Source organism: Silurus aristotelis, assembly GCF_946808225.1.
Source record: "Silurus aristotelis genome assembly, chromosome: 9".
Taxonomy (NCBI): domain Eukaryota; kingdom Metazoa; phylum Chordata; class Actinopteri; order Siluriformes; family Siluridae; genus Silurus; species Silurus aristotelis.
This window is the reverse complement of record NC_139582.1, coordinates 2,624,578-2,648,420: the sequence shown is the minus strand read 5'-3', so window position 1 is coordinate 2,648,420 and position 23,843 is coordinate 2,624,578. Positions and strand designations below refer to the sequence as shown.

Below are 23,843 nucleotides of genomic sequence, written 5' to 3'. Positions count from 1 at the left end.
CTCCAAAATAGCTTTATTCTTTCGCTCCGACTTAAAGCTAACCCAACCCTAATGACCCTCACCTGACCTTCATCCGGTCCTAGCGCTGGTGACCCAAAAAAAAGACGCACAGGAGCCTATAAATGCTGGCCATGCAGGGTCCAGGCGGGTGAATGAAGCCAGTCAGAGCGAGAGAAAACACTGCGGGCTCTCCAGAGCTGTTGCTCCATTCATAAAAGAGCTTTTTGAAAGAGAATGCCAGTTCAGACATTTTGGTGTGGGAACGAGGGAATTTATGCTGGCCTGCAGCTGCACAGATCAGAGCTTGGCACGTGCACAGTTTGTCTAGTCGCTGAAGAAAAACAGGAAGACCAAAAAAAAATAGAAGCTGTTTGTTTCCTGAGAGAATGTGGAAGGAATGCAGGGCTGCAGGAGCGCCATATTAATAACGTAAAGCTCCTCAGGGTTTCGCCGAACAGCACGCGATGAAGGTCCAGGTGACGTTCCGCGGAGCGCGCTTATAAAGGTTTGTAATCAGGATTTTGAGAACGAAGGCAAACGAGAAGGAATCAGTTACAGGATAACACCCCCACAACCACCCCCCCCACCCCCACCCCACCCGAAACTACACAACCAATTGTTTATGCGGTTCGTCATCGTGAGCAGGCTGTGTGCTTCACTCAGCGTTGGTGTTATTGCATCATTTCAGCACCATGTAGATCACTTTGCATATAATGAGTCCCATATTCAAACTGTTCCAGCCAGCTGAGCCCCCTGTGTTTCTCTCCAGGACCAACAGTCTTTGCAGTTTGCACCTCTAACCATAGATCTCCACGTTAATGGCGTATAAGTCAATCTCGGAAAATATGACGTTTCACACTGTATACCTTTAAAGCCAAGATAATTGACATAATCTGTACGAGGCTGCAGCAGGTGTGCCCACGGGATGACGGAGCGCCGTTCCAGCGCTATAATTTTCTTCCGATTATCGCCCCTGTCCTTTACGCGTTTGAGTTACGGCCTCGCGGTTGACACTTGTATGACATGCGTATCGTTAAAAAACCTATAGCACAATAAAACGACGTGAACAGAAGCGCACCTCATCGCGCAGGAGCAAGAGCGGGGGGGCCGCGGTCGCTGGAGTCGCGTGCCGAGTCTTAGACTGATTAATGCTGCAGGTTGCAGTTGACAGATGACCATCATTATCAACACAAATCTGCCTGACATTTCACAGAGGAAGGTGATCGTTCAGAGGGGTGGAGACCCAGTACCGAAGCTGTATGAATTTACAGATCACACATATTCGGAGGAGTGAGGGTCCGGTTGTCCAGCATCAGTTTTTAATAAGCAAAGGACGTCAATTATAGCTTAGAACATGGTGATATATTGTCGAGGTCCCACAGGGGGTCAGGAAATGGTTGCCGCTGGGTCGCGAGAACATTTTTATCTGTTCTAAATGTACCTTGAATTAATACTTTTCACGTTTTTATTACTCTAATCAACATGATTGTAGACTAATATTGACGTTTTATGTAAATGTATGTTTTTTATTAATGAAATTAAACTCAACATAAAGCACGAAGGATTTTGGTGTTGATTTCAGATTGGGCACGTCATTAAAACAAATGTTTAGTGATTCAAAAAAAGATTACCTGAAGTTTATTTTATTTTTATAGCCGAGTAAAAAAGGACGCCGTGAATAAATGCGTGTTGCGTTGAAGGTTTTAATTTTGCTCCTTATTTTTTTTTTTTTTTGGCAACAGCGTTATGGGTTAGTCAAAGAAACTTAGAAATCAGCATCAGAAAATAATAAGAACATATTCCTCGGTCTTGCACACATGCAGTAATACCGGAAAAAATGCAGTGGCATGCTATTCCCAAAATGCCACTCTGTTCTTAAAGGAGCCACAACATATTTCACCCGTTACACCGTGTAACAGACACTGTCTCTCATTAAAGCCTGTGTAAAGTTAATTAGTTTCAGTGTAGACAATAGTTAATAAAACGCTTAATAGTCCGGAAATGACGGTACATATTTATTTGTTATTTTAATAGAAATGGTCAAACAGAAATGCGCGCTGCATTAATGGCGTGTTAATACAATTATTGCTGCAAACTGAATTTGCGTTATATATACACATATACAGTATCTTACATTTCAGCAACAACTTTAGTATAATCTTCTTAAAAGACAATGCTATAGAAAAGATACTTGGATATAGTTAAAAACAGTCAATGTGCAGCTTCTATAGCAGTCCAGATTTACTAAATAAATAACTCAAAATACAGCCGTTATAGTCTAATTAGCTGCCAACAAAAGTGAGTGCATCCTAAACTTGAGGAAGCCCCACAGGAGCTTAACAGGGTTCAGGTCTGGGGACATATTTGGTCACTCCATCACCTTCACCTTCAGCTTCCTCAGCAAGGCAGCTGTAATCTTGGCAGAACCGCAGCTCTCCAGTACCAGCAGCACTCATGCAGCCCCAGACCATGATGCTACCACCACCATGCTTGACTGTAGGCAAGACAATTTTTTTGTTACTCTTTGCCAGGGCGTCGTTACACATGCTGGACACCATCTGAGCCGAACAGGTTTATCTTCAGCCCACAGGACACAGGAAAAGGTTCCAGCTTTTGGACAGGTCCTCTTCAGCAAACTTTCTGAAGGCAATGTTGGCAGCAGTTATACATCTGTTTTTTGAAGCAAATTCTGCACCTTCTGATGAGTAGGATGTGTGGCTTTGCACGGTTACACGACGTACAGCTGTTATCACTGGGGGTGTACTCACTTTTGTAGCCATCTATTTTGACAATAATGGCTGTATGTTGTTATTTTCAGAGGACAGTGAATCTACTGCTATACAAACTGCACACTGAATAAAATACATCCGTCTCATTTCTATAGTATTATATATATATATATATATCTCAATTAGGGATGGTAAGATACAGCAATTGGCATGAAAGATGACGTTAAAAGAGTGAGCATCGGATACAAGTTGGCATTTGTATTGCAATCCATAATTTTGAACAGATTTGCATCAGTAAAAAATGATTTATTTAAATATAATTATTAGTAGACGAGACGCTAAAAGCTGTACTTTTATTATTTAGAAAATGACAAATATTCTCTATGTAGATCGATTTCTGTCGAGCGCTTTTGTTCTCTCAGAACTGAGGTTTGTCCTGAGAGTCACATAGAATACAGATTAACATGGCAGAGGTAGAGCTTCATCTTCCTGCAGACACAACAGGAAAATAAACTCTTTACTACAAAGGCACGTGTGTGAAAGGGGCTGTGGGTTAGAAGTCAGAAAGCACTTAAGTAAATTGATGATTTGCTGTCTGTCTGAACCAAAGGAATAAAAGCGAACTGTACCGTAGCGAATTGCATAGAATCATATTGCATTGAATCGCATTGTGTTTGATTCGAATTGAAACCGGATCACATTGTAATAGAGGTCGATCGTATCGTATTGGTAGCTGCTTCATATGTATCTTTAATGTATTGTATGGAGATATCAGTTGTGGAGATGTAGATATGTTTGGAGATATTCTCTCTCTAAATTTAAAGTGTATGTATTTATTTAATAGCACAGTTTCTCTACTGGTCTTTAATTATAACACCGCAGTCTTTTTACCGTCTCGTGCCCATAAAAAGAAAAAGTGACGAAAGTTACTAATATGGCTGAGAGGATTTATTATCATTGAACAAAGGCAGCACTAGTCAGTCTGTTGTGCCACGTCAATGTCAATGCGCCAGGCCCTGTGACAGCTTGTCACTTTGGACATCCTCTTTCCTCCTCTCATTTCTCCTGCAGTTAAGGAGAGGCTGCGCTGATTCTCACACGAATTGATGGCCTTCAATTTCATCTGCTAAAATCAGGAATCTGGCTATTCTCGGGCACAGGCACAGAGCGATCCGGCGCTCCGGCCCCCGTGGCGTTTGATTACGACTTCTATCTGACTTTGATTAGAAATTAGTAACGGAATACTCTGTGAAACACACAACATGCGTTAGGAAGCCGTTTGTTCTTCTGCGCTAGGAAAAAAACAGACTTTTTTTTTTTCTTTTTTTTTTTATCAGTTGCATAATAATACAATAGAAACCATTTTATGAAATAATTAACAATCAACGTTGTGAGCGCTATCTTACTAAGGGGTCAGTCAAAAGTTTGTGGACACCTGAGCATAAGATTGGGATGTTCTTCTTTTTGAACGTCTCATTCCACATGTAGTCCTCGTTATAATAAACTCCGCTTTTCTGGGAAGGTTTATTTATTTATTTTTTGTTTTGTTAATGCTTTTTCCTCCAGTCTCTACTATATACTAAGAACCTACAATTAACAGCTTTGATTAAGGAGTTGAATTATAATTCATTTCATAAGTTATAAAACACATATCTGACCTTCCCCATGTAATTACTATTCTTTTACTTTATTTTAATAATTTTTTTATTTATTCTATTTTCTTTTTTGTTTGTTTCTAATTTGTATTATTTACATATATTAGATTTTTTTTTTCTTCATTAAAAAGGTGGAATAAAAAAAGGACAAATTGTATGGCAGATAAGAATGTTACTACTCCTGTTTTGGAATAAGTATTGCTGTTTATGTACAAAAAATAAAAATAAAGGAATAAAGTTTAAAAGATTTATGTTCATGCAGCTGGATTTATGCACTGGGGCATTGTCATGCTGGAACAGATTTGGATCTTCTAGATCAGAGGGAAAATTAATGTTACATGTTTCATAGTTTCAAGTAAATGTTATATATATATATATATATATATATATATATATATATATATATATATTAAATGAATTATATGAATTACAGCAGTTGTGCAAAAATACGCAAAGAAACGTAGTGTGCAAGTACAGAGCACAGTGGTGTGATGTGCGATTATGAGGACTCGTGCGGTCCCTTTGTGTTAACAGATTGTAAAAACGTGTGTAGAGTCATACAGGCTGCAGAAGTCGGGCGTCTCAATACTTTTGAACCCGTTTTGTCGTTTTCAATCCGATTTCCCTGTGCGTTTTGATGTCGCATTATAGCTGCGCTTTGATGTTCACCGTCTCTCCTCGTTCTTTATTCCTCAACCTCCTCAACCATTGCGCTAATTGGGCCATGCTTGTAATTGTCCTCTTAACCCAGTTTGCTGTGGGGGCAGGCGGCTCAAGTGGAGATCGCTTTAAGATGCGACACGCTTCAGGAGGTAAAAGGAGGAGTGTACACTAATCTCCTGTTTGTCAGACTCCGGGTTAGAGCTCCTCTTCCATCTCGCTCTCGCCTAATTGGCTCTCGGGCTGCGGTTTTAGTGCCTCGGTGTGTCAGGCTCTCTGTAACAGCCGAATTAAACCAATGACCGCCTCCTTACACACACACATCACACACGCTTCTTCTCTCTCGTACTTCCTGTCCTCCTTACTCATTTGTTACCTCTCTGTCTGTGGCACTGATGTGCTCGACTGTGTACGGAAGCGTCCCTGAGCCCTGATCACACCTGATCGATTAGCAGGTCACCGCCGGCTGGAGCAAAGGCAATCGCTAGGTCAGGCTGATGGGATCGATTTCTCCTTGGACTTAACTGAGTCTCCTGACATGGCCACATCAATTAAAGGGCTGTAAAGGGGGGGAATTGGGGGGAAAGAAAGAAAGAAATTGAAAGTGTAATCGGGTGGGAAAAAACACAGCTTTATCCAGGAGAATAATCTTGAATAAATTTTGGCAAAACAAACATGGAAAATGAATGTTTTTGGGACTAATTCTTGTACTTTTTTAAAAATTCCTCATTGTGTTATATGTTGCCCTGCAGTCTACTCTGCGCCCAGACATGAGCTTGACCAGTCCAGGGCCTGCGACCACTGCCGGGAAGTCAGCAGCTCCTTTTTATTCCTTCACAGGCTCCAATCCGCGACGACGTGCCCTCCAGGACTCTTCTCCACTGGGTTTGTATCTGCATCCTACTCTCAGGAAGGTTGCTTTGCTGTATTTGCAAAATATTTGCATGATACTTTCAGGGAAAAAAAAAAAAATCACTCTCTGTATAAGTGAACACGGCTCGTTTCCATTTTTTTTTCCAAATGAACCTTTAAAAATAGACTCTTAATGAAGTACATTCCAGGGGTTGTATTGGGTAGGGGTTAGCGGGAAACTTGGAGTTCCTCTTTCAGGCAACAGGGGGCTCGAAAATGACTCGCCGTTCCTTTAATGCTCTTTTCCCGCCATGAAAACAAAACCCTGTTTCATAAATCATGGTCCTTATTAGGGATGTATTAGGACGGTACACAAAGTTCACAATCCGGTTTGTACCCTGGGGTTTAAGGTCACGGTTCGATTTCGATTTCGGTGCAGTCAGGGGCGTATAAATGCAGAACACAAAACTGCTTGTCGTTTTTTTCATTAACGTTGTTTATAATTATTATATTTGTGAACATTGTTTTTTAAATGTATTAATTATGAATGCAATGCACGTTTTTATTAATTTAGTCGAGTAACTGATTAAATTGGCACAAATTAAATTGATTCAATAAAATAAATTTAAATGGAAAAATTTTATTTAATAGTTTACATTTGTTAGACCTCATTTGGTAATACCAATGTGTGTATATATGTGTGTGTGTGTGTGTGTGTGTGTGTGTGTGTTACAGCTTTACTATGTTTTGAAGTGTTTCTTCTGATCGTGTTCTTGGTGTTGTTTCGTCTCTTTTTAGATCCTCTACAGACAAAGAAAGTGCGCAAGGTTCCCCCCGGCCTGCCGACATCTGTAAGTGGAGCTTCATTTCCTTTCTTTACTCTGCTTTCATGCAAACACACACACACACACACACACACACACACACACACACACACACACACACACACACACACACACACACACGCATGTGCACTCAAACACAGGCACACAGGCATGCTTAATAAAAGCTGTTGATGTCTCAGCCCTTGGATGCACTTTGTTTTCTTGTCTTCAAAGTCATCCTTCATGACGGTGCTAGCACAGAGTGTTCTGTGTGTGTGTGTGTGTGTGTGTGTGTGTGTGTGTGTGTGTGTGTGTGTGTGTGTGTGTGTGTGCGAGTGTGCGAGTGCACGGCATGAGAGCTGCCACTGTTTTGCTAATCAGGCCTGGTTTACTGAATGCGACTGCAGGAGCGAGGTGTGTGTGTGTGTGTGTGTGTGTGTGTGTGTGTGTGTGTGTGTGTGTGTGTGTGTGTGTGTGTGTAGGACGGCTGATTGATTTGTGGTTCCGCGACTCCGAGGCCTCCTCCGTCTCCGGGTCTCGCGGGAGTCAGTCTCGGGGCCGTGAGCTGTCGCGGCCCATCCCCACTGCTGCTCTTTTGATGTTTAATTAGTCATTATGTTGCCTGAACAGGAGGACAGGCAGAGATTAATAGCGGCGAATTGGGCGAAGTTTCCACGGGCGATAATCCCACAGCAGAGCCGCAGCCATTAAGATGCAGAGGAAGTGCGGAGCTCAGCTTGCCTCCGCCTGCGCCGCCCGCTTCATTAATATGCATCAATCACACAGTCAGCTGCTGATTGTGAGGAAGCCCGGCCCGGCGCGTGGTGAAAGCCTCCATTAAGGCGCCAGTAGCGGCAGCACGGGTTTTTGTCAGAGTTTCTCCTCCTCGCTGCTTTCGCAGAGGGATTTTTGTTTCGCTCCTAGAACAAAAGCAGGGCCTTTGATAAGCCTGACATGCTGATGGGATTTGCTTTCGTGAGCTTTTCCTAAAACGTCCCTGTCGCTCCGGTGCTCCAGCCGGTGTGTAAAAACTAAAGAAATAATAAAAAGTCAAGCATTGGATATAAAGTCGGATTTTTGTGGGCCCTTTTTTTTTTATTCTCCATCTGCAAAATTTGTGTTTGAATACCAGAGCGGAGCGCGAGCGCGTGAGCGCAGGGTATTACGGGAGAACATGCAGCACTTTCTGGCTTATGCAAGTCGCGTGAACAAGAGAGGAAAGGCAGGAGGGGGACGAGAGATTGGTTGCCTTGCGGGGTGCGTCTCTTTGTTGTGTAAATGGACGTTAGGCTTTTATTTGTCAGCGCTTAACACATGGGCGCAGGTGCACTCGCGTGACTCGTAACTCAAAGCCGGCCAATTCAGAGCCGCGAGAAAGACCGGCGATAAAACACGGCGATAAGACGGCACGGCTCGGCTCGGGCGGAGTCTCGCTCCTCCGCGACGGCGGAGGCTGGCGTACGTGAAGGGGTCCAGGAGGGGACAGCGGTGTGGAAGCAGCGTGCATTTGAAGCAGCTTGTGATGCATGAGGAATCTGGCTGTTCGAAGGCGATGGCGAGAAGGCAACACCTGCAGGGCCATGCTGCGCCGTCAGGGCAGCTGTGTGTGTGTGTGTGGGGAAGTGCATGTGTGTGAGAGCGCAGTCTGCAGGGTACCTGTATGGTGGCAATGCAGCTGCAGATGCCTGAGAAAGCTTTTGCTTGTGTAAGCATCAGGGCCCCACTAGAGGCCTGAATAGCTGCTTGATAAACAAAATGAACACAATGCGTCCCATCATTAATCCCTCCGCAGGGAACTCGCACTCTTATTTCTTTCCTCCCCTCCTCGCACCTACGCCGCCTCTTCCCACCTCACCTAAAAATACCTTAACTATTTACATTTTAGCCTCGTCCACATTTCGTAAAGGGGGTAAAGGTTTTTTTTTTTTTTTTTTTTTAATAACGAATGTAAATATTTATGGGAACATCCGCATTGTGTTCGAGTGCTGAGGCAGTTTTTTTTGCGTGTAAGCTTCAGGAAAAGGCCGAAAGCAGCGCGATGAGAATTTACAAATGTTTATAAGCAGGCTCATTTTGTATACCGGGTTTTTTTTTCTGTATGGAGCGAAGAGCAAATCGAGCTGTATTAACCCCTTCACCTCGAAGATTCTGTGTCTAGATTCGTTTCGAAATACGACCCGGATATCGGACTTATCGTTGATTCGCCAAGATTCGGCAAGTTTCACGCAGGATTTCACGTTAGCACGCGGTCAGAATAGCGCCAGTTACACCATTAGCCTCGACACGTTTTTAGTACCACCTCGTCTATTATTATTAGCGTTATTATCTTGGTTATGCTGAATGGCTGTGAGGACGAGGGATTAGTGTTGTAAATACTGCACCAAACTCAATTCATACACGTGATCACAGTTTCAACTGTGTCAATTTGTTAGAATTTGTTAATATTATGCATTTTGTATAATACATATTGTATTATATCTACATGTTATGAAGAGTACCTAAATTTTTTGAACAGCTGGAGTGTCCCGGACAGAGCCCTGAACCTTGACCTCTCAACCTCGCTGAACACCTTTGGGATCGATTTAAACGCCGGTTTCATTGCGCTCTTATCAGACATCATGACCTCTTTTGCTTTCTTGTGGCTGATTGGACAACAGCCATGGACTAGTAGAAAGACTAAAGAATAAAACCCTTCTATAGAAGCCGGCTATCACTATTTTAATGTTTATTAATGCACTCCAGAAGTCAGCACACTATTGGGAGTGGAGCGTAATTGTAATTCATTTTCCTTTATTCTGTGTTAACTGGTTTAGTAGCGTGCCGTAAATTGCGGGGAAGTGCTAGCTTAGTGGATAAGATGTTGGACTTCCGATCAGATGGTTGTGAGTTCAAATCCCGCCACCTCTACTAAGCGGCCACTGCTGAGTAGGGTTTCGGATTAATTAAATGTAGCTATAATCATGTTTCCCTTCAAATAAATGGTTAAATGGTGAAAGGATTCCTGAGCCAACATGGCAACCCACACCATGCAAATCCGTCTAACTGGAACCGAGAAAATGGAGTGTTTATTGATCATGAAATGACCTGCACAGTCACCGCACCTAAATCTTATTGAACTGCTCTGGGATGAACTGAATCACAAGAACGTGAAGAAGTTTTACAAGAGACACGGCGAAGTATTTCAGCTGAATGTTTGGAGAAACGAATGAAGAGCTGTTCTTCATGCCAAAGGAGATGCGATATTGGACTAGGTGTTTCCAGTCTTCTGAGAGGCTCTGTAGGACAGGGCAAGCACACTGGGGCTTTTGATTTCCCTGGTTAGTACATGACCTGGTTATTTCATTTGTCCATCCTTTGGTTGGGTTTGTTTAAGAATCAGGTAGAAATACAGGACGCATGTTTATTGGTAAACCAACACTAGTTTGGTGATCGAGTAAACGCCAGTCAGCAGGGGTGGACAATAAGGAAGTAAATGTAATTCACTACGGTATTTAAGTAGCTTTTTCACGTATCTGTACTTTACTGAAGTGTTTCCACTTGGGGAGACTTGAACTGTAACTTTGCTACATTTCAAAGTCAAATATTTAACTTTTGACTCGAATGCATTTTTGAGATCAGTCCCTTTTTATTTACGAGAATTTTAAACGTAACTTGTTGAAACACGCAGCGATCCACCAATCAGGATCGAGCGCTCGCCCTGTTTAGAACTTGTGCGCTGTTTAGATGCTCGGTGCATCTACTGATCACCAACATACAGTTCAGCATCAGTCCAACAGAACATTTAGAGAGGAATAAACGATGAAGAAACTCCAGACTCGAACTCGCCACGACACACGTGACCTCATTTACACGTTTTTTCTTTAAGGAGCTGCAAAGATGATTTTGGGCTCCTGATATTTGTAATAGAAATCAATCAGTGTTTGACTCATTAATATCATTCTATTAATAGATCAGTTAGACATAATTGATTAATTAAAGAGTATTGGGATAAAAATGATAATAAGAACATTATAGTCGTAATAAATCATAGCACTTTGGATACTTAAGTACATTTAAGGGCGAATACTTTTGTACTTTTACTCAAGTGATAGTTTAAAGGGGACACTTTTACTGGAGTCACATTTTTCTGATTGAATCTCTTCTTTAACCACATGGTTTGTGTACTTCGTCTATCACTGGGAGTCAGTGAGCAGCGGCTGCTGTCAGGCAGCTGTTTGGGCACCTGTGCTGAAGGACCCAGCTTGCCTGTCTGTCTAATAGAGAGTGAAAGGGGGGAAAGTTCAGCATCTCCGACGCTCTGGGCAAGAGAAGGTCTTTCTTGTAGGAGATTCATGCATGACTGTGAGGCTGGAGCTGTAAAAATGCCCAGGCTTTTTTAAGTGCCCTTGTCATCAGCTTGTCGGCTTGATGTGGCAATGAGCCAAAGGAGAGGACTGTGTGTGTGTGTGTGTGTGTGTGTGTGTGTGTGTGTGTGTGTGTGTGTGTGTGTGTGTGTGTGTGTGTGTGTGTGTGTGTGTGTGTGTGTGTGTGAGAGAGAGAGAGCAGAGGGGTTGGTGAAAGGGGGTGGAGGGACGACTTACACAGTCAAACCCCTCCTGGGTCTTTTGCAAGCGAGAACCCTGGCTGTGAATGACAAAAAAGATTGTCATTCGCTCTTGACATATCATTCAGACCCTTGTTTGGGTGCAAGTTGCACTTAGCGGTAAAACGAGAGGAGGGTTAGACCGCGGGGAAGCCGACGAAGACTCCGCTCTCGTCCCTAACGTCGCCTCTAATGACACTGAGAAGAGTGTGTGTGTGGGAAAGTGTGTGTTCTTCCTGTAGTGAACTGAATGCAGCTCTTCCTTTCAGAACTACTTAGCAGGATTTTTGACTAGACAGCCATCTACAGGCAGCAGACGCATGTGCAGCATGTGTGTGTGTTTGTGTGTATGGCTTTGTGTGTGGTTGTGGGTGTGTGTCTTTGAAGCTAGGGCACTAATGCAGGGTCAGGACCTGACTGAGCAGGCTCTGCAGAGATGGACAAGCCTGGGGAGAAAATGGTGCACTAAAGCTGTGTAAGAAGTAACTCCCGAGATTGTGGTTTGATGTGCTGCTTTCATGTGGCCACCGCTCTTTGTTCTTTAAAGAATCTCTGTTCTTCTTTCTTTTTTTTTTTTTTTTTTTGTTCTTCATCAGCGCCATTTTTTTTTCTCTCCACTAAAAGCATAAAGCCGATTTCCCATCGCACTTCTTATACGACAGACACCGAACACGTCTCGCTTTTGTTTGGCTTTTGGAAGACTTCACTCAGTATCTAATTTTCCAAGACCTGGTGAATCTTGGGTCATCAGGTCATCATTCCTCCACCAGAGGGCACTGATCTCAGTGGGCATGTTAGGAGGGACACACACACACACACACACACACACACACAGAGGGAGATGATCTCATCAGATAAGTGATTGGATAGATGCTTGTGCTTTCGCTCGTGCTTCTGAACAGAGATGTGTCACCTCCTGGAGCAGCGCTGTTTATCTCGGTTTGGGCCGTTAAAATTTCACACTGACGAGAATCCTAGATAATGAAGGTGACAAACAGTCCAGGCCCATGCTTGCTTTCATCTGCGAGAGGGAAAGAGAAGGAGAAAAAGAGCAGAAGAACCGAGAGACAAGATTAGCCTCATTACTCACATTCCACTCTGTTGTAAATAATTTATGCGAGAAAGGTAGGAGACACGTTCACATACCTGAGCTGGTGCACACGTGTTCCTCGGTTCTGCTGCAAAAAGCCTGGAAAAAAAAATCTACATTTATAGGTTGGAAAGACCTACTTATCCAGAACACTCATTCATACAACTGAGCAGCTATGGGGTTAAGGGCCTTGCTCAGGGGCCCAGGAGTGGCAGCTTGGTGCTGGAATTTAAACTCATGACCTTCAGATCTAAAGTCCAGTGCCTTAAAATCTAAGCTACCACACTCCCATCTTTGCTGGTTTCTGAAATCCAGAATAAAGGTGGACTTTTGGTAACTGGCTGCGTTTTGATTGGTTTTCATCCCGCCTGAATTCGCTGCCTGGCACAGCGACAGGCAGGTCAGACACGGACAAAAAAAAAGCTTGGCAGGTTACGTCGAAGCGTATCCAAGCTCCGGTTTGATTTTCAGCCCGTGTGAAAACAACTTTACATAACAACCACATTTGGATATCTACTTATACCAGTCCCCTCGTGTTTAACAGCAGCAGGCGTTTATGAAGCGCGACTTCGGAGGAAGGCTGAAATGGAAAAAGCTTTTCTCGAAAGCCTCTTCCTCAGATTCTTTTATTTAAAGCATAATATTCTCTTTGAAATCTAAAACAAAAAAAGGTCTGCAGTTACAACAATTAAGGAACGTAAATCGTGGACTATCCTGCCGTTTAGAGGGTTAAAGAAAAAAAAAAAAGAAAAAAAAAAAAAAAAAAAAAGAAGTCATTGGATGTATGTGGGTGGGGGTGGGTGTTGGTCATCTGAAGAAACATCTGGTTCTCTGGTCTGGGTCTCATTTTGGCAGCTGGATCACTATAGGGTGTGCGTGTTTACCCAATAGAACAGCGATACTGACTCAAGTATCTGTATTAGCCGTGATTGTTAGGCCCACACACCGGTGACACTGCACACTGTTGTTCATTTCCACCTGTTTCACAGACCAGTCTAGTCTCAGAGCTTCCTAATAAACTGCGTATGCACTTTTATGTAGCAGTCGACCGATTAATCGGCACCAATAGTTTGTCATTTGATTACTGTAACTGGCAGCTATATGCAAAAATCCATACCGATTCCGTTTACGAGAGCGGCCTCTACAGGTGAACCACTGACACCACACGCTGTTTGTACACGTGAGATGGCGTGCTGCACGGAGAGCGCTATATTATATTTATTATGTATTATTTTAAAATAGGGTCCAGGGTCCATGGTGGTCTAGTGGTTAGGATGCGGTGCTCTCACCGCTGCGGCCCGGGTTCGATCACCGGTCAGGGAACCAACCCCAGCCACTTCCAGTGCCGGTCCCAAGCACGGATAAATGGTGAGGGTTGCGTTAGGAAGGGCATCCAGCGTAAAAACGTGCCAAATTGAACATGCGGAGGATCCGCTGTGGCGCCCCCTAATGGGAGAAGCCGAAAGAAAGATTTATCATTTACTAATTTAGTAATACTATTTAATAATGGATATATTTATATGTATTTCATTTAGCACATTTTCATGATTCAGTACTTTTTTTTTCCTGTACATTTTTGTAATCAAGTTAACTACTATTTTAAAAACTTTCGGTTGATTTACTTGGTTTTTTTGGCAAGTCCGGTCCAACCTCGCTATCAGTATCCGTAAAATCCACTATCGGTATTTTTAACGCCCGCCAGATACCTGAATCGCCATGGAGATATCATCTTGGTGCTATTAGTGATATTGCAAACTGAGAACCGGGGCTTTTTTATGCACTGAATTCATGGAACAATTCCAGATGTGAAACATAATCTCCGGAAATGATGTTTCGGAAAGTAGACGAGTTTGGAAACAAGCTGCATGGCTGTAGTTATATTTGATGCAGAACTAAATTTGTCTCCACTAGGGGGCAGGTCAGAGCTGAACCGGCTCTCATGTGTAACACGTTGATGATTTAATTTGGATCAGTCATATTTCTTCTTTTTGAACATCCCAAATCCACACTTGGTCTCCATTTGTTTTTATACGATCCTCCACTCTTTTGGGAAGATGTTCCACTAGTTTGTGCTCATTCAGATACATGGGTGTTAGTAAAGTCTGCTACTGATGTAGGTGAGGTGAGAAGGCCCTGGAGTGCAGTCAGCATTCAATAGAAATGGCGCTCTAATCATCCAACACATGTATCTTCATGGTGGTGATTTTGTTCACAGGGGTTTTGTCATGCTGGAACAGGTTTTGGGTCTTGATTTGATGCCACCACAAACAGTGTTTGGTAACAGATTGGTGACAGAACCACCTACGGCTGGAATAGTCACGTACCCTGGTGTGGCATCACATTTAAATGTAGCAGACACATTAGAAGACTTGGAATATACCTTCATGATGCTTGGTGCATCTGATCTTCACTGTTGCTGGGCCAATCGTTCACTCGTGTGGTTTAACCCGAAAACTCGACATGCCTATGATTATTTTTTTTTTCTGCTTCTACTCAGTCATTCCTTTTCTTCCCCTCCATTGTATACTTTCTTTTCCTCCTTTGTTGGTCAACATATGGACAGGAGTGTTGATACCCCCGGACTGTACCTACAAAGTTGGAGGCACACAATTGTATAGGATATATTAAGAAGCAGAAGCATTAAATTTTCCCTTCATTTGAACTACAAAACCTGTTTCAGCATGACAAATCCAACTCCATGAAGATATGCTTTACATGGGTTGGTGTGAAAGATCTGTTGCTATAAAGCTCCAACCTGCACCCCAGGCCTCCTCACCTCACCTACATCAGTACCTGACTTTACCAACACCCTTGTGTTTCTGAATGAGCACAAGTCTCCACGAAATCTAGTAGAACATCTTATCAGACGAGTGGAGTTTATTATAAGAGCAAATGGAGACTCCGTGTGGAATGGGATTTCCAAAGAGTCAGGTGTCTACACGCTTTTATCTATATAGTTTAGCTTCTCCAGTGAAATGCTGGTATCTTGTATCGTCAGCTGTTTTGACACCAGTTGATGGGATGATTTTTGCCCCTCACACACTAACCTCATTTTTAACCCTGCGCGAGTATAAACAGCTTTATGTTACGAGGAATATGGGCATGATTTTCTCTGCTTGGGGTGTCCGTTGTTTTTTTTTTCTATTCTTTATTTATTTTTTTTTATTGTCTCTACTTGACGTTGCATTCCTTATCTGGAGTCGGTTTTCGGCGCCTTCAAAACCCCACACTTCTATCGCGGCAGCCTCCCTCAAAGCGTCGAGTTGAAACGAGTCCAGATTTTAAAACGGTACCAGCCCGTCGATTTCACGGCCTTGGAACGGTTTAAAAGAGTCTCGCTACGGAGAAGAAAGAGGGATAAATAATAATGGAATTAAGGGGGAAAAACATAAAGTATCGTTTTCAGAGACTGGGCAGGGAGGGGAGGAAGGGGGGCGGGGTGGCGGGATGTCTTTCATCTTTCCATAACAGTAATGTTGTGAATGGGTCTAGGGGGCAGTGTTTTGGGCCAGCACGCCTGCAGAGAGACACATGAAAGAGCAGGCCTGGCTGGAGTGGGCTTTAAAAGGACCCGGCATAACACACAGCATTCCCTCGTTCCTCCCCACAGCAGGAGATGTCGTTCTCTCTCTTTCTCTCACTCCCTCCTTCCCTTGCTCTGGTTTCCATTTCCATTTCTGTCCTTCCTTTTCTAGCTCTTCCTCCCTTCCTTTCCCAAATTGTCCACAGCATTCGCTCACCCACACTAGACTGTGTGTGTGTGTGTGTGTGTGTGTGTGTGTGTGTGTGTGTGTAAGTGAGAGACAGAGTTTGGGTTGTAACCCCCATGACTGTGTACGAGAGGCCCTCAAGGGGGACTGACGAGGACCGGTTGAAGAAAGGGAGCTGTGTGTGTGTGTGTGTGTGTGAGGTAATTGAGCAGCACTGTGAGCTCGCCGTCAGGCCGCAGTCCTTTGCAGCTGTTGGATGTGTTCAACAACTCAGTGTGTTTTCTGTGGCCGCATGGCGGGAAGCCTACTGAAACAACACTACTGACTACAAAGTTCACTCCAGAGCAAACTCGGTGTGAAGCCATGTTCCAGAACATGATGTATCAACACACACACACACACACACACACACACACACACACAGGTAGTTTGACAATTTAGATTTTTTTTTTCCTTACATTGATCGGGAGGTCTTGGGTCTCAACCAGGCATCTCAAATAAGTGTTTTTCCAGTCTCTTTCCCAGTCTTGCTCTCAGTTGCTCATATAGTGTCTCCCATAATCTCTCACCAAAGTCTCTTTCCCAGTCTCACTCTCAGAGTTTTCCCATAGTCTCTCCCCATAGTCTATCCCCATAGTCTTTCACTATAGTCTTCACATATAGTCTCTCCTCATTGTCCCTCCTCATAGTTTGTCCCCATAGTTTTCTTCCATAGTCTCTCTTCATAATCTCACTCCATTGTCTCACCTCATAGTCTCTCCCCATAGTGTCTCCTCATAGCTTCACCTCATAGTCTCTCCTCATAGTTCCACTCCATAGTCTCTTCCCAAAGTCTCTCCCCATAGTCTCTCCCTATGGTGTCTCCTCATAGTCTCTCCCTATCTTCTCTCCCCATAGTCTCTCCCTATGTTGTCTCCTCATAGTCTCTCCCCATAGTCTCTCCCCATAGTCTCTCCCCATAGTCTCTCCCTATGGTGTCTCCTCATAGTCTCTCCCTATCTTCTCTCCCCATAGTCTCTCCCTATGTTGTCTCCCCATAGTCTCTCCCCATAGTCTCTCCCCATAGTCTCTCCCCATAGTCTCTCCCCATAGTCTCTTCCCCATAGTCTCTTCCCCAGCCTCTTCCCCAGCCTCTTCCCCAGTCTTACTCTGTCTCTCCCCTTATTTTATCCCCAGGATTCTCTACAGATTCTTCCCCAATCTCTCGCACTCAGTCTCTTCCCAGTCTCTCCCTCAAAGTAAAAAAAAAAAAAAAATCCAGATGTTTACAGAAGATGATTCGATTCATGACTTCAACCTGCTAGAAGTCATTTAATGTGACACAACACCAGCTCAGGCCATTTCCCCCTAATTCCTGTCTGTCTAAAAATATTTATGCTTATTCACAATTTTACTCACCTTTTACTTCTCCATATTCACGCATTTGTTTTCACTCCCTCCCCCATTTCATTATTTCTCTCTCTCTTTTTTTAGCTTGGAAAACCACTAAACCATACCCTCCTCAGTCCCCCTCCTTCCTTCTCTACACTCCCTCCCTTTTTCTCCACTCCTTTTGGCTCAACACTTAGGAAGCTCAGGGGACAGATGCCCCTCCTCCCTAACCGCCGGCTGAAATGGTCCAGCCCCGTTTTTTTTTTTCTTTCATTTTTTTTGCATAAGGTCTCTGTGTGAGTAGATCCATGTGTAGAGGCCAAGGCTGAAGGAGTACGCGTGTCTCGAGCCGGCTGGATGTATGCCTAGGGTGGTGTGTTAGAGGTTTCCGTGGTCGTGTGCTGCTCCGAAACGGGCATTTGCTGAAGCTGAAGCGTTATCATGTATTGCGCCTACCCCGTGCCTGGAATGGGCAACAACTCTCTGATGTATTACTACAACGGGAAATCGGTGAGTGTTTGTTGTGGTTGTTTTTGTATGGAGAGCAGGAAAAGTGTGTGTGTAGGCGTTTGTGTATGCGAGAAAGAACATTTTGCTTAGTTAGACAGCTATTGGGTTTTATTGTCTTATAAAGAATATTGCTTGCTTCTTGCTTTTTAGAGTTGTGTGTGTTTGTGTGTGTGTGTGTGTGTGTGTGTGTGTGTGTGTTGTCGTGTGACGCCTAATGACATGTTTCCATTACATCAGAAAGACTTCATCGCTTCTAAAGATTTTGTTCACAAAGTGTAAATGGATTTTTTTTTTGCCGAGACATAAAATCTGTCACCGTGTCTCGATTTTCTCAGTCGTGTCTCACTGAAATTGTTTAATATGTTTTAAAAAAGCCATGTTTAAAATATTATTAATTATAATAAATAATTAATAAACATGATTTATTTAATCGGCCCCAAATTTAATTACATGTAATATTTGCACTAATCATTTATAAGGGTGTAAGAAGGACCAAGCTCGCTTTGCACACGTGTAAAAAAAAATATATATATATATATATATATATATATATCTCATCACTGGAACGGCATCACGGCTTGCCACCTCTCCTCTCTTCGTTGCTTTCTCACTTCTCTCGACTTGCAAACGCTGTGAGTGCGAGTTTGAGAACGGCTGCTCGCTCACCCGCCGCCGCTCGCTCAATCGCAACAATAACAAGTGGGAGTATGGGAATGATTAAGGCAAAGAGGCTGTCTGTTGAGGTTAGACTTTCCTGTTTGCCAATCGAGCTGGGAGCAGCAGCGTTGCTTTTATTCCATCTGTTTTGAATCAGTCAGGCATTTTTCACTCTACAGGGAGCCTAATGGTACTCCTCCACCTTGCTCACTGCTCCCAGCCTTTGATTTCTGCGTTCCTCTGAAAACTTTATTTCGGGATGCCTCATGCTCTCAGTCTCTTCTCCCAGTCATTCTTACGCTAGTCCTCCACCCCAACCCCCGGTCCCCCATGTATTTTCCCCCTGAAGTCTAGGAGTCTTTTCTCCTAGTCTCTTCCCCAGTCTCTTCCCGTCAGTCTTTCCCTCCAGTTTCTTTCTCCAGTCTCTTTCTACACTCTTTGCTCCAGTCTCATCCCCAGACTTGTCCCCCCAGTCTCTTCCTCCCAGTAACTTTCTCCACGTCTCTTTCTCCAAGCCTCTTCCCCAGTCTCTTCCCTCCAGTCTTTCCCTCCAGTTTCTTTTTCAAGTCTCTTTCTACACTCTTTACTCCAGTCTCTTCCCGCAATCTTTCCCCCAGTCTCTTCCTCCCAGTCCCTTCCTCCCAGTCTTTTTCTCCAAGTCTCTTCCGCCTTGTCTCTTCCTCCCAGTCTCTTCCCCAGTCTCTTTCTCCAAGTGTCTTCCCCAGTCTCTTCCTCTCAGTCTCTTCCCCAGTTTTTTCACCCAATATTTTCTCCCAGTCTCTACCTCACACTCTACCCACAGTCTCCCCTCTAAAAACTTTATTTTTAGGAGGAAAGGTGTGGAGTCTCGCTGACGGTGGAGTTTTGTGTGTGTGTGTGTGTGTGTGTGTGTGTGTGTGTGTGTGTGTGTGTGTGTGTGTGTGTGTGTGTGTGTGTGTGTGAGTGAGTGTGTTGGACAAAAACGCAAGCCAGAGAAACAGAATGTGTGTGACAGTGAGGGAAGATGAGTGTTTGTATAAATTCACACAACTCTGGTTAAGAGCAATGCATCAGCACACGTTTTCTCAAGAGCATTCTCCATCTGTTCGCTAAATTTAAGAATGAACCCTCTCCCTCTGGTCCTCGTCTCATTCGGTTCTTTCGTCATTCCCTCCTCGCAATGAAATACACCACCGAAGCGTCTGCCTGCGTAGAAACCGGATTCCGTTTCCAGCATTGAGTCATTCGCCTTTTCAAGGCTTTTGACAGAGTCCAGAGTCTCATAGCCCATTACACATAGCCCATTAAGCTCTTTGTTCCTGCAGCACAAAGCCCACTTTGATCTCTTTTCTTTTTTATATGAACTATTTCCAGGCTTATATTGCAACAGAGAAAATGAGGAGCATGTGGGCCGCTCGGGTCCCAGTCAAACCTTGTAATTCAAAATGATGATGTTTTATTATTATTTTTTTTAATCCCCCCCCAATAAAACTTCCCCTTTCATCTTTTTTTTTTTTTTTTTTTTTTTTTTTTTTATAAGTTTGTAGAACATAAGATAAAAAACGATGATGTTCATCTACTTCAGTATAGATGAAGTTTGGCTGCTTTCCCGGAGAGAACGTCTGACCTTTAATCTGAAAAAAAAAAAAAAAGATTTTCTTTGTGTGTAAAAGTGTAGAATTGTGTACCTGTTGAAATCCATGAAAAACCCCGGAACCCCTCAAGCGTGAAACTCCGAACATGTCATGCGTGTTGTGTCAGGACTGTGTAAGGTTGTACAATAGGGGCTCATTGTGTGTGAGCAGCATGCATTTTTTCCTTCGCTAGTGCAAAGTGTGTGAGACGAGGAGTTGAAAAGGAAAAGCCCCCGGGCCTTCGTCTGATTCCAAACAAGTGACGTGCAGCGACAGGATGTTGTGTTGTCACTCGCAGCCCTGCGGCTCGCCTGCCTTCCCGCCCACCCGACGATGTTTTGTGTGGCTTTCTCTTCGGCATCGCGCTGCTTTACCTTCTTCCGCTGTCGTTTATTTTTAAGCGGATGATTTCCCCCCCCTCTTCATTCTTACGTCTTTTAACCTCCGTCGTTCGGATTTATCCGTACGCTGACAGCTTAATGGTTTTTCCATGCGTTGTTGTGATGTGTCTCATGTGGAGATCAAAGCAAGGTGTGATTTGGGGGGGAGTTGAGCTTCTTGGTAAGGTGAGCTACACAGAGGAACCCTGCTCTAGTTCCAACAGCTGACACACTTTCAAGCAACACAAAGAAGAACATTCAACTGTTTCTAGTTTTGAAAATAGGGTTTGTAAGGCGGTGGAAAATTTCCAGGAAATTTCCAGAAACTTTGGGATTTCGGAAATATTAAGTTAAAACCTTACAAGGAATTTATGGAAGTTCAAGGAAATTTCTGGGAATTATTACAAATTTAAGGAAATTTATAAAACTATAATATACAGACATAAGTCTAAAAATTCTGTTTGGTCTTTAGCTGATTTGCATGCAAACCAATACAGATTTAAGGTTTTTTGATAAGACTTATTGTTGGGATACTTTTAATCCACAGCAGCTTACACACAGCACAAGGAAGATTTAAACATACATGTGTATGTCATGTTTTACGTGAATACTCGCTAAGATGGAAATGTTTTGACTTGTAGAAATGATTCTACACGTGTAGGGGGCGTGGCCTCAGTAGCGCTGCAGTAAGTGTGCTGTGTGCATGTGATTGATGAATGTGCAGGTAGAAAATTGAATAAAATTGCATTAAATCTGGTTTCTTTAACCAAAATTATCCTGCAAGATTTTTTTTCCAGCTACATTTTAAGGTTTTTTTTTTTTTTTACCTGCAATTTTGCAATTTTAATTCCCGTTAATTCCTGTGAAAAGTTTCCAGTCTTGAAAATTCCTGGAATTTTGCAGCCCTGTTTAAATTTAGACATAATGATATATTATTAAATATGATGATAATGATAACAAAAAAACATTAAATTCAATAGGAGTCCAGATCCGAGTGTATGGGATGATTGACAGCTCTTTAATCAGTGTCCTGGTCGGACGAAACACACACCCCGTTTCTTTTTGTCTCCTGGTGGTGCCAGCGTTGGGGCGCCCGGTGTTTTAAGGGTGGTTTATTAACTAGGCTGGTTAGCTCCAGCTAAAGAGGGCAATTAGCATTATCCTCGGCCATATGCTCTCTATTGAGCCCTGAGGCCGATCTGACGCTCCGCCTCGACCTGACGTCCCCTGGGGAAATTCTGCTGGCCGGGCCACATGTGTAAGCACACACACATGCAGTCGATCACATGGCACGACACTGCCGCCTCAGCAAGGTGCTCTGCAACGTCCTGGTGGAGATGATTCAGAAGCTGATGATGCGGGTGTGAAAAGAAGCAAGACAGACACAAGTGAGAACTTGAATAAATACCGTGTTAATCCCCAAACACGAGTCTGTCCAAAGCTGCATATTGTGGATTTAGAATCCCAGGAATAAATTAGGACCGATCGTCTCTCAAGCTGCTGACGTGCCTCGCTGAAGACATCTCGTGTTTGCCTCCTTGGGTCGGAAGGCAGGTCTTTTCCCTTGCGAAAACGGAAAATTGGAAACACATTGAGCGGCCAGCGAAGTCACCTTGCCCATCTGGTTCCCGTTAAAGCAAACTAACACGGCGATGCGATCACGTGGCAGGTGTACAGAGAACGATTCACGTGACAGATTCTCTCTCGCCTTTTTTTTACTCTTCTGTTTCAATCCGTTCCTGTTCTGCTCCCCTGATCTCCCCCCTCCTGCCTCCTCAGTGGTGTGTGTGGTGCTGGTTTGGCCCCATCTGGAGTAGATGAAGTCACAGAGCTACATTATGGGTTCTGGGTAGCTTTGATCCTCCTCTTCTAGGATGGGCAATGTTGCAGCTGCAACCACTGCACTGCTGGCCCAACCCGACAACCCCAGAGGGCCTAAAATACACCCTCCCCAAAACACACACACACACACACACACAGAAAGTACACGCATGAACAAACACATGGGTACACACTGCTAAATGGCCATACATGCACTTAAACAGTGTAGAAAAGACGCTTCTCTGTGCCATTGTGTTCCAATTAAGCTGTAGCAAACACACACACACACACACACACACACAAACCTCAAAGCTAATCCTTTCCGTTTTCAACACAACCTCTAAATTAGCCATCTGTTGCACGCTATGATTCGTGCGCCGACCGTATGCGACCACGTTACTAGTTCTCTACACGTTTTCATGGAAATGAACATCGAGACGTTTCTGTAATTTTACGGTAGTGTGAGACACACAGTCACAAAGTGTTTTTTTTTTTTTTTCTTCTTCTTTCCGGAGTCTTTTCTTACCGATTTCTCGACTGTGTGCAGGTGTACGCGCCGTCACCAAACTCAGACGACTTCAACAGGGAGTCTCCTTCCTATCCGTCCTCCAAACCCCCCAGCAGTATGTTCGCTAATACGTTCTTTGGTAAGGATTTTTCTAATTTCATTCAATAAAGTAAAACTTTTATGAGTATAAAGTATTTATACAGTTTTTCACACGCAGGCTGCAGGCAAATGAGGCCTCAGTGCATTGCAGTGGCTCCTTCTTTTCCTTCTTCTTCTCCTCCTCCTTCTTCTTCTTCCTCTGCTGCTTCTTCTGCTGCTTCTTTTTCTTCTCCTTTTTCTGCTTCTTCTCCTTATGTTTCTTCTGCTGCTTCTTCTTCTTCCGCTTCAGATTCTTCTTCTTCTTTTTTTTTGGTTATGTTTTTTTTCTTTTTTCCTTTGTTTTCTTTTTCTTCTTCTTTTGCTTTTTTTCCCCTTTGGTTGTTTCTTCTTCGTTTTCTTCTTTTCTGCTTCCTCTTCTTTTTGTTATATTTTTCTGCTTCTGCTTCTTCTTTATTATCATTTTCTTCTACTTCTTCTGCTGCTGCTTCTTCTGCTGCTTCTTCTTCTTCTATTGCTACATCTTCTGCTGCTGCTTCTTCTTCTACTTCTCCATTATGGTTGGCCCTTTTCATGTGAGTCTTCGATAAAACTCTTATGCGATTGTATTCACATTTCCCCCTCGTTCCTCAGACGCAAGCCACAACTCCTCGGACCCATGGAACTCGTCCAACGGTATAAGCCAGCCGGGTTACGGGGGAATTCTGGGAGGATCTTCATCTCACATGCCGCAGTCTGGAAACTACAGCCTGCACTCTCACGAGCGCCTGGTGAGAAAACACTGC

At 43.5% G+C, this 23,843-nt stretch overlaps 1 protein-coding gene across 12 annotated transcripts in view; it reads left to right on the top strand.

Annotated features, from left to right (window-relative positions):
* The window catches only part of tcf12 (transcription factor 12), a 110,247-nt gene that overhangs the window by 65,528 nt on the left and 20,876 nt on the right, over positions 1-23,843 (top strand). For all 12 annotated transcript variants that reach the window (XR_014534956.1, XR_014534957.1, XM_083549954.1 and 9 more), the window contains 4 exons: positions 5,797-5,929; positions 6,695-6,747; positions 23,002-23,101; positions 23,692-23,828. Coding sequence is in view for 10 of the 12 variants with exons in the window: in XM_083549954.1 (XP_083406080.1) it covers positions 5,797-5,929; positions 6,695-6,747; positions 23,002-23,101; positions 23,692-23,828 (423 nt within the window). In the remaining 2 variants the exon portion in view is untranslated. The remainder of the gene's footprint in view (positions 1-5,796; positions 5,930-6,694; positions 6,748-23,001; positions 23,102-23,691; positions 23,829-23,843) is intronic.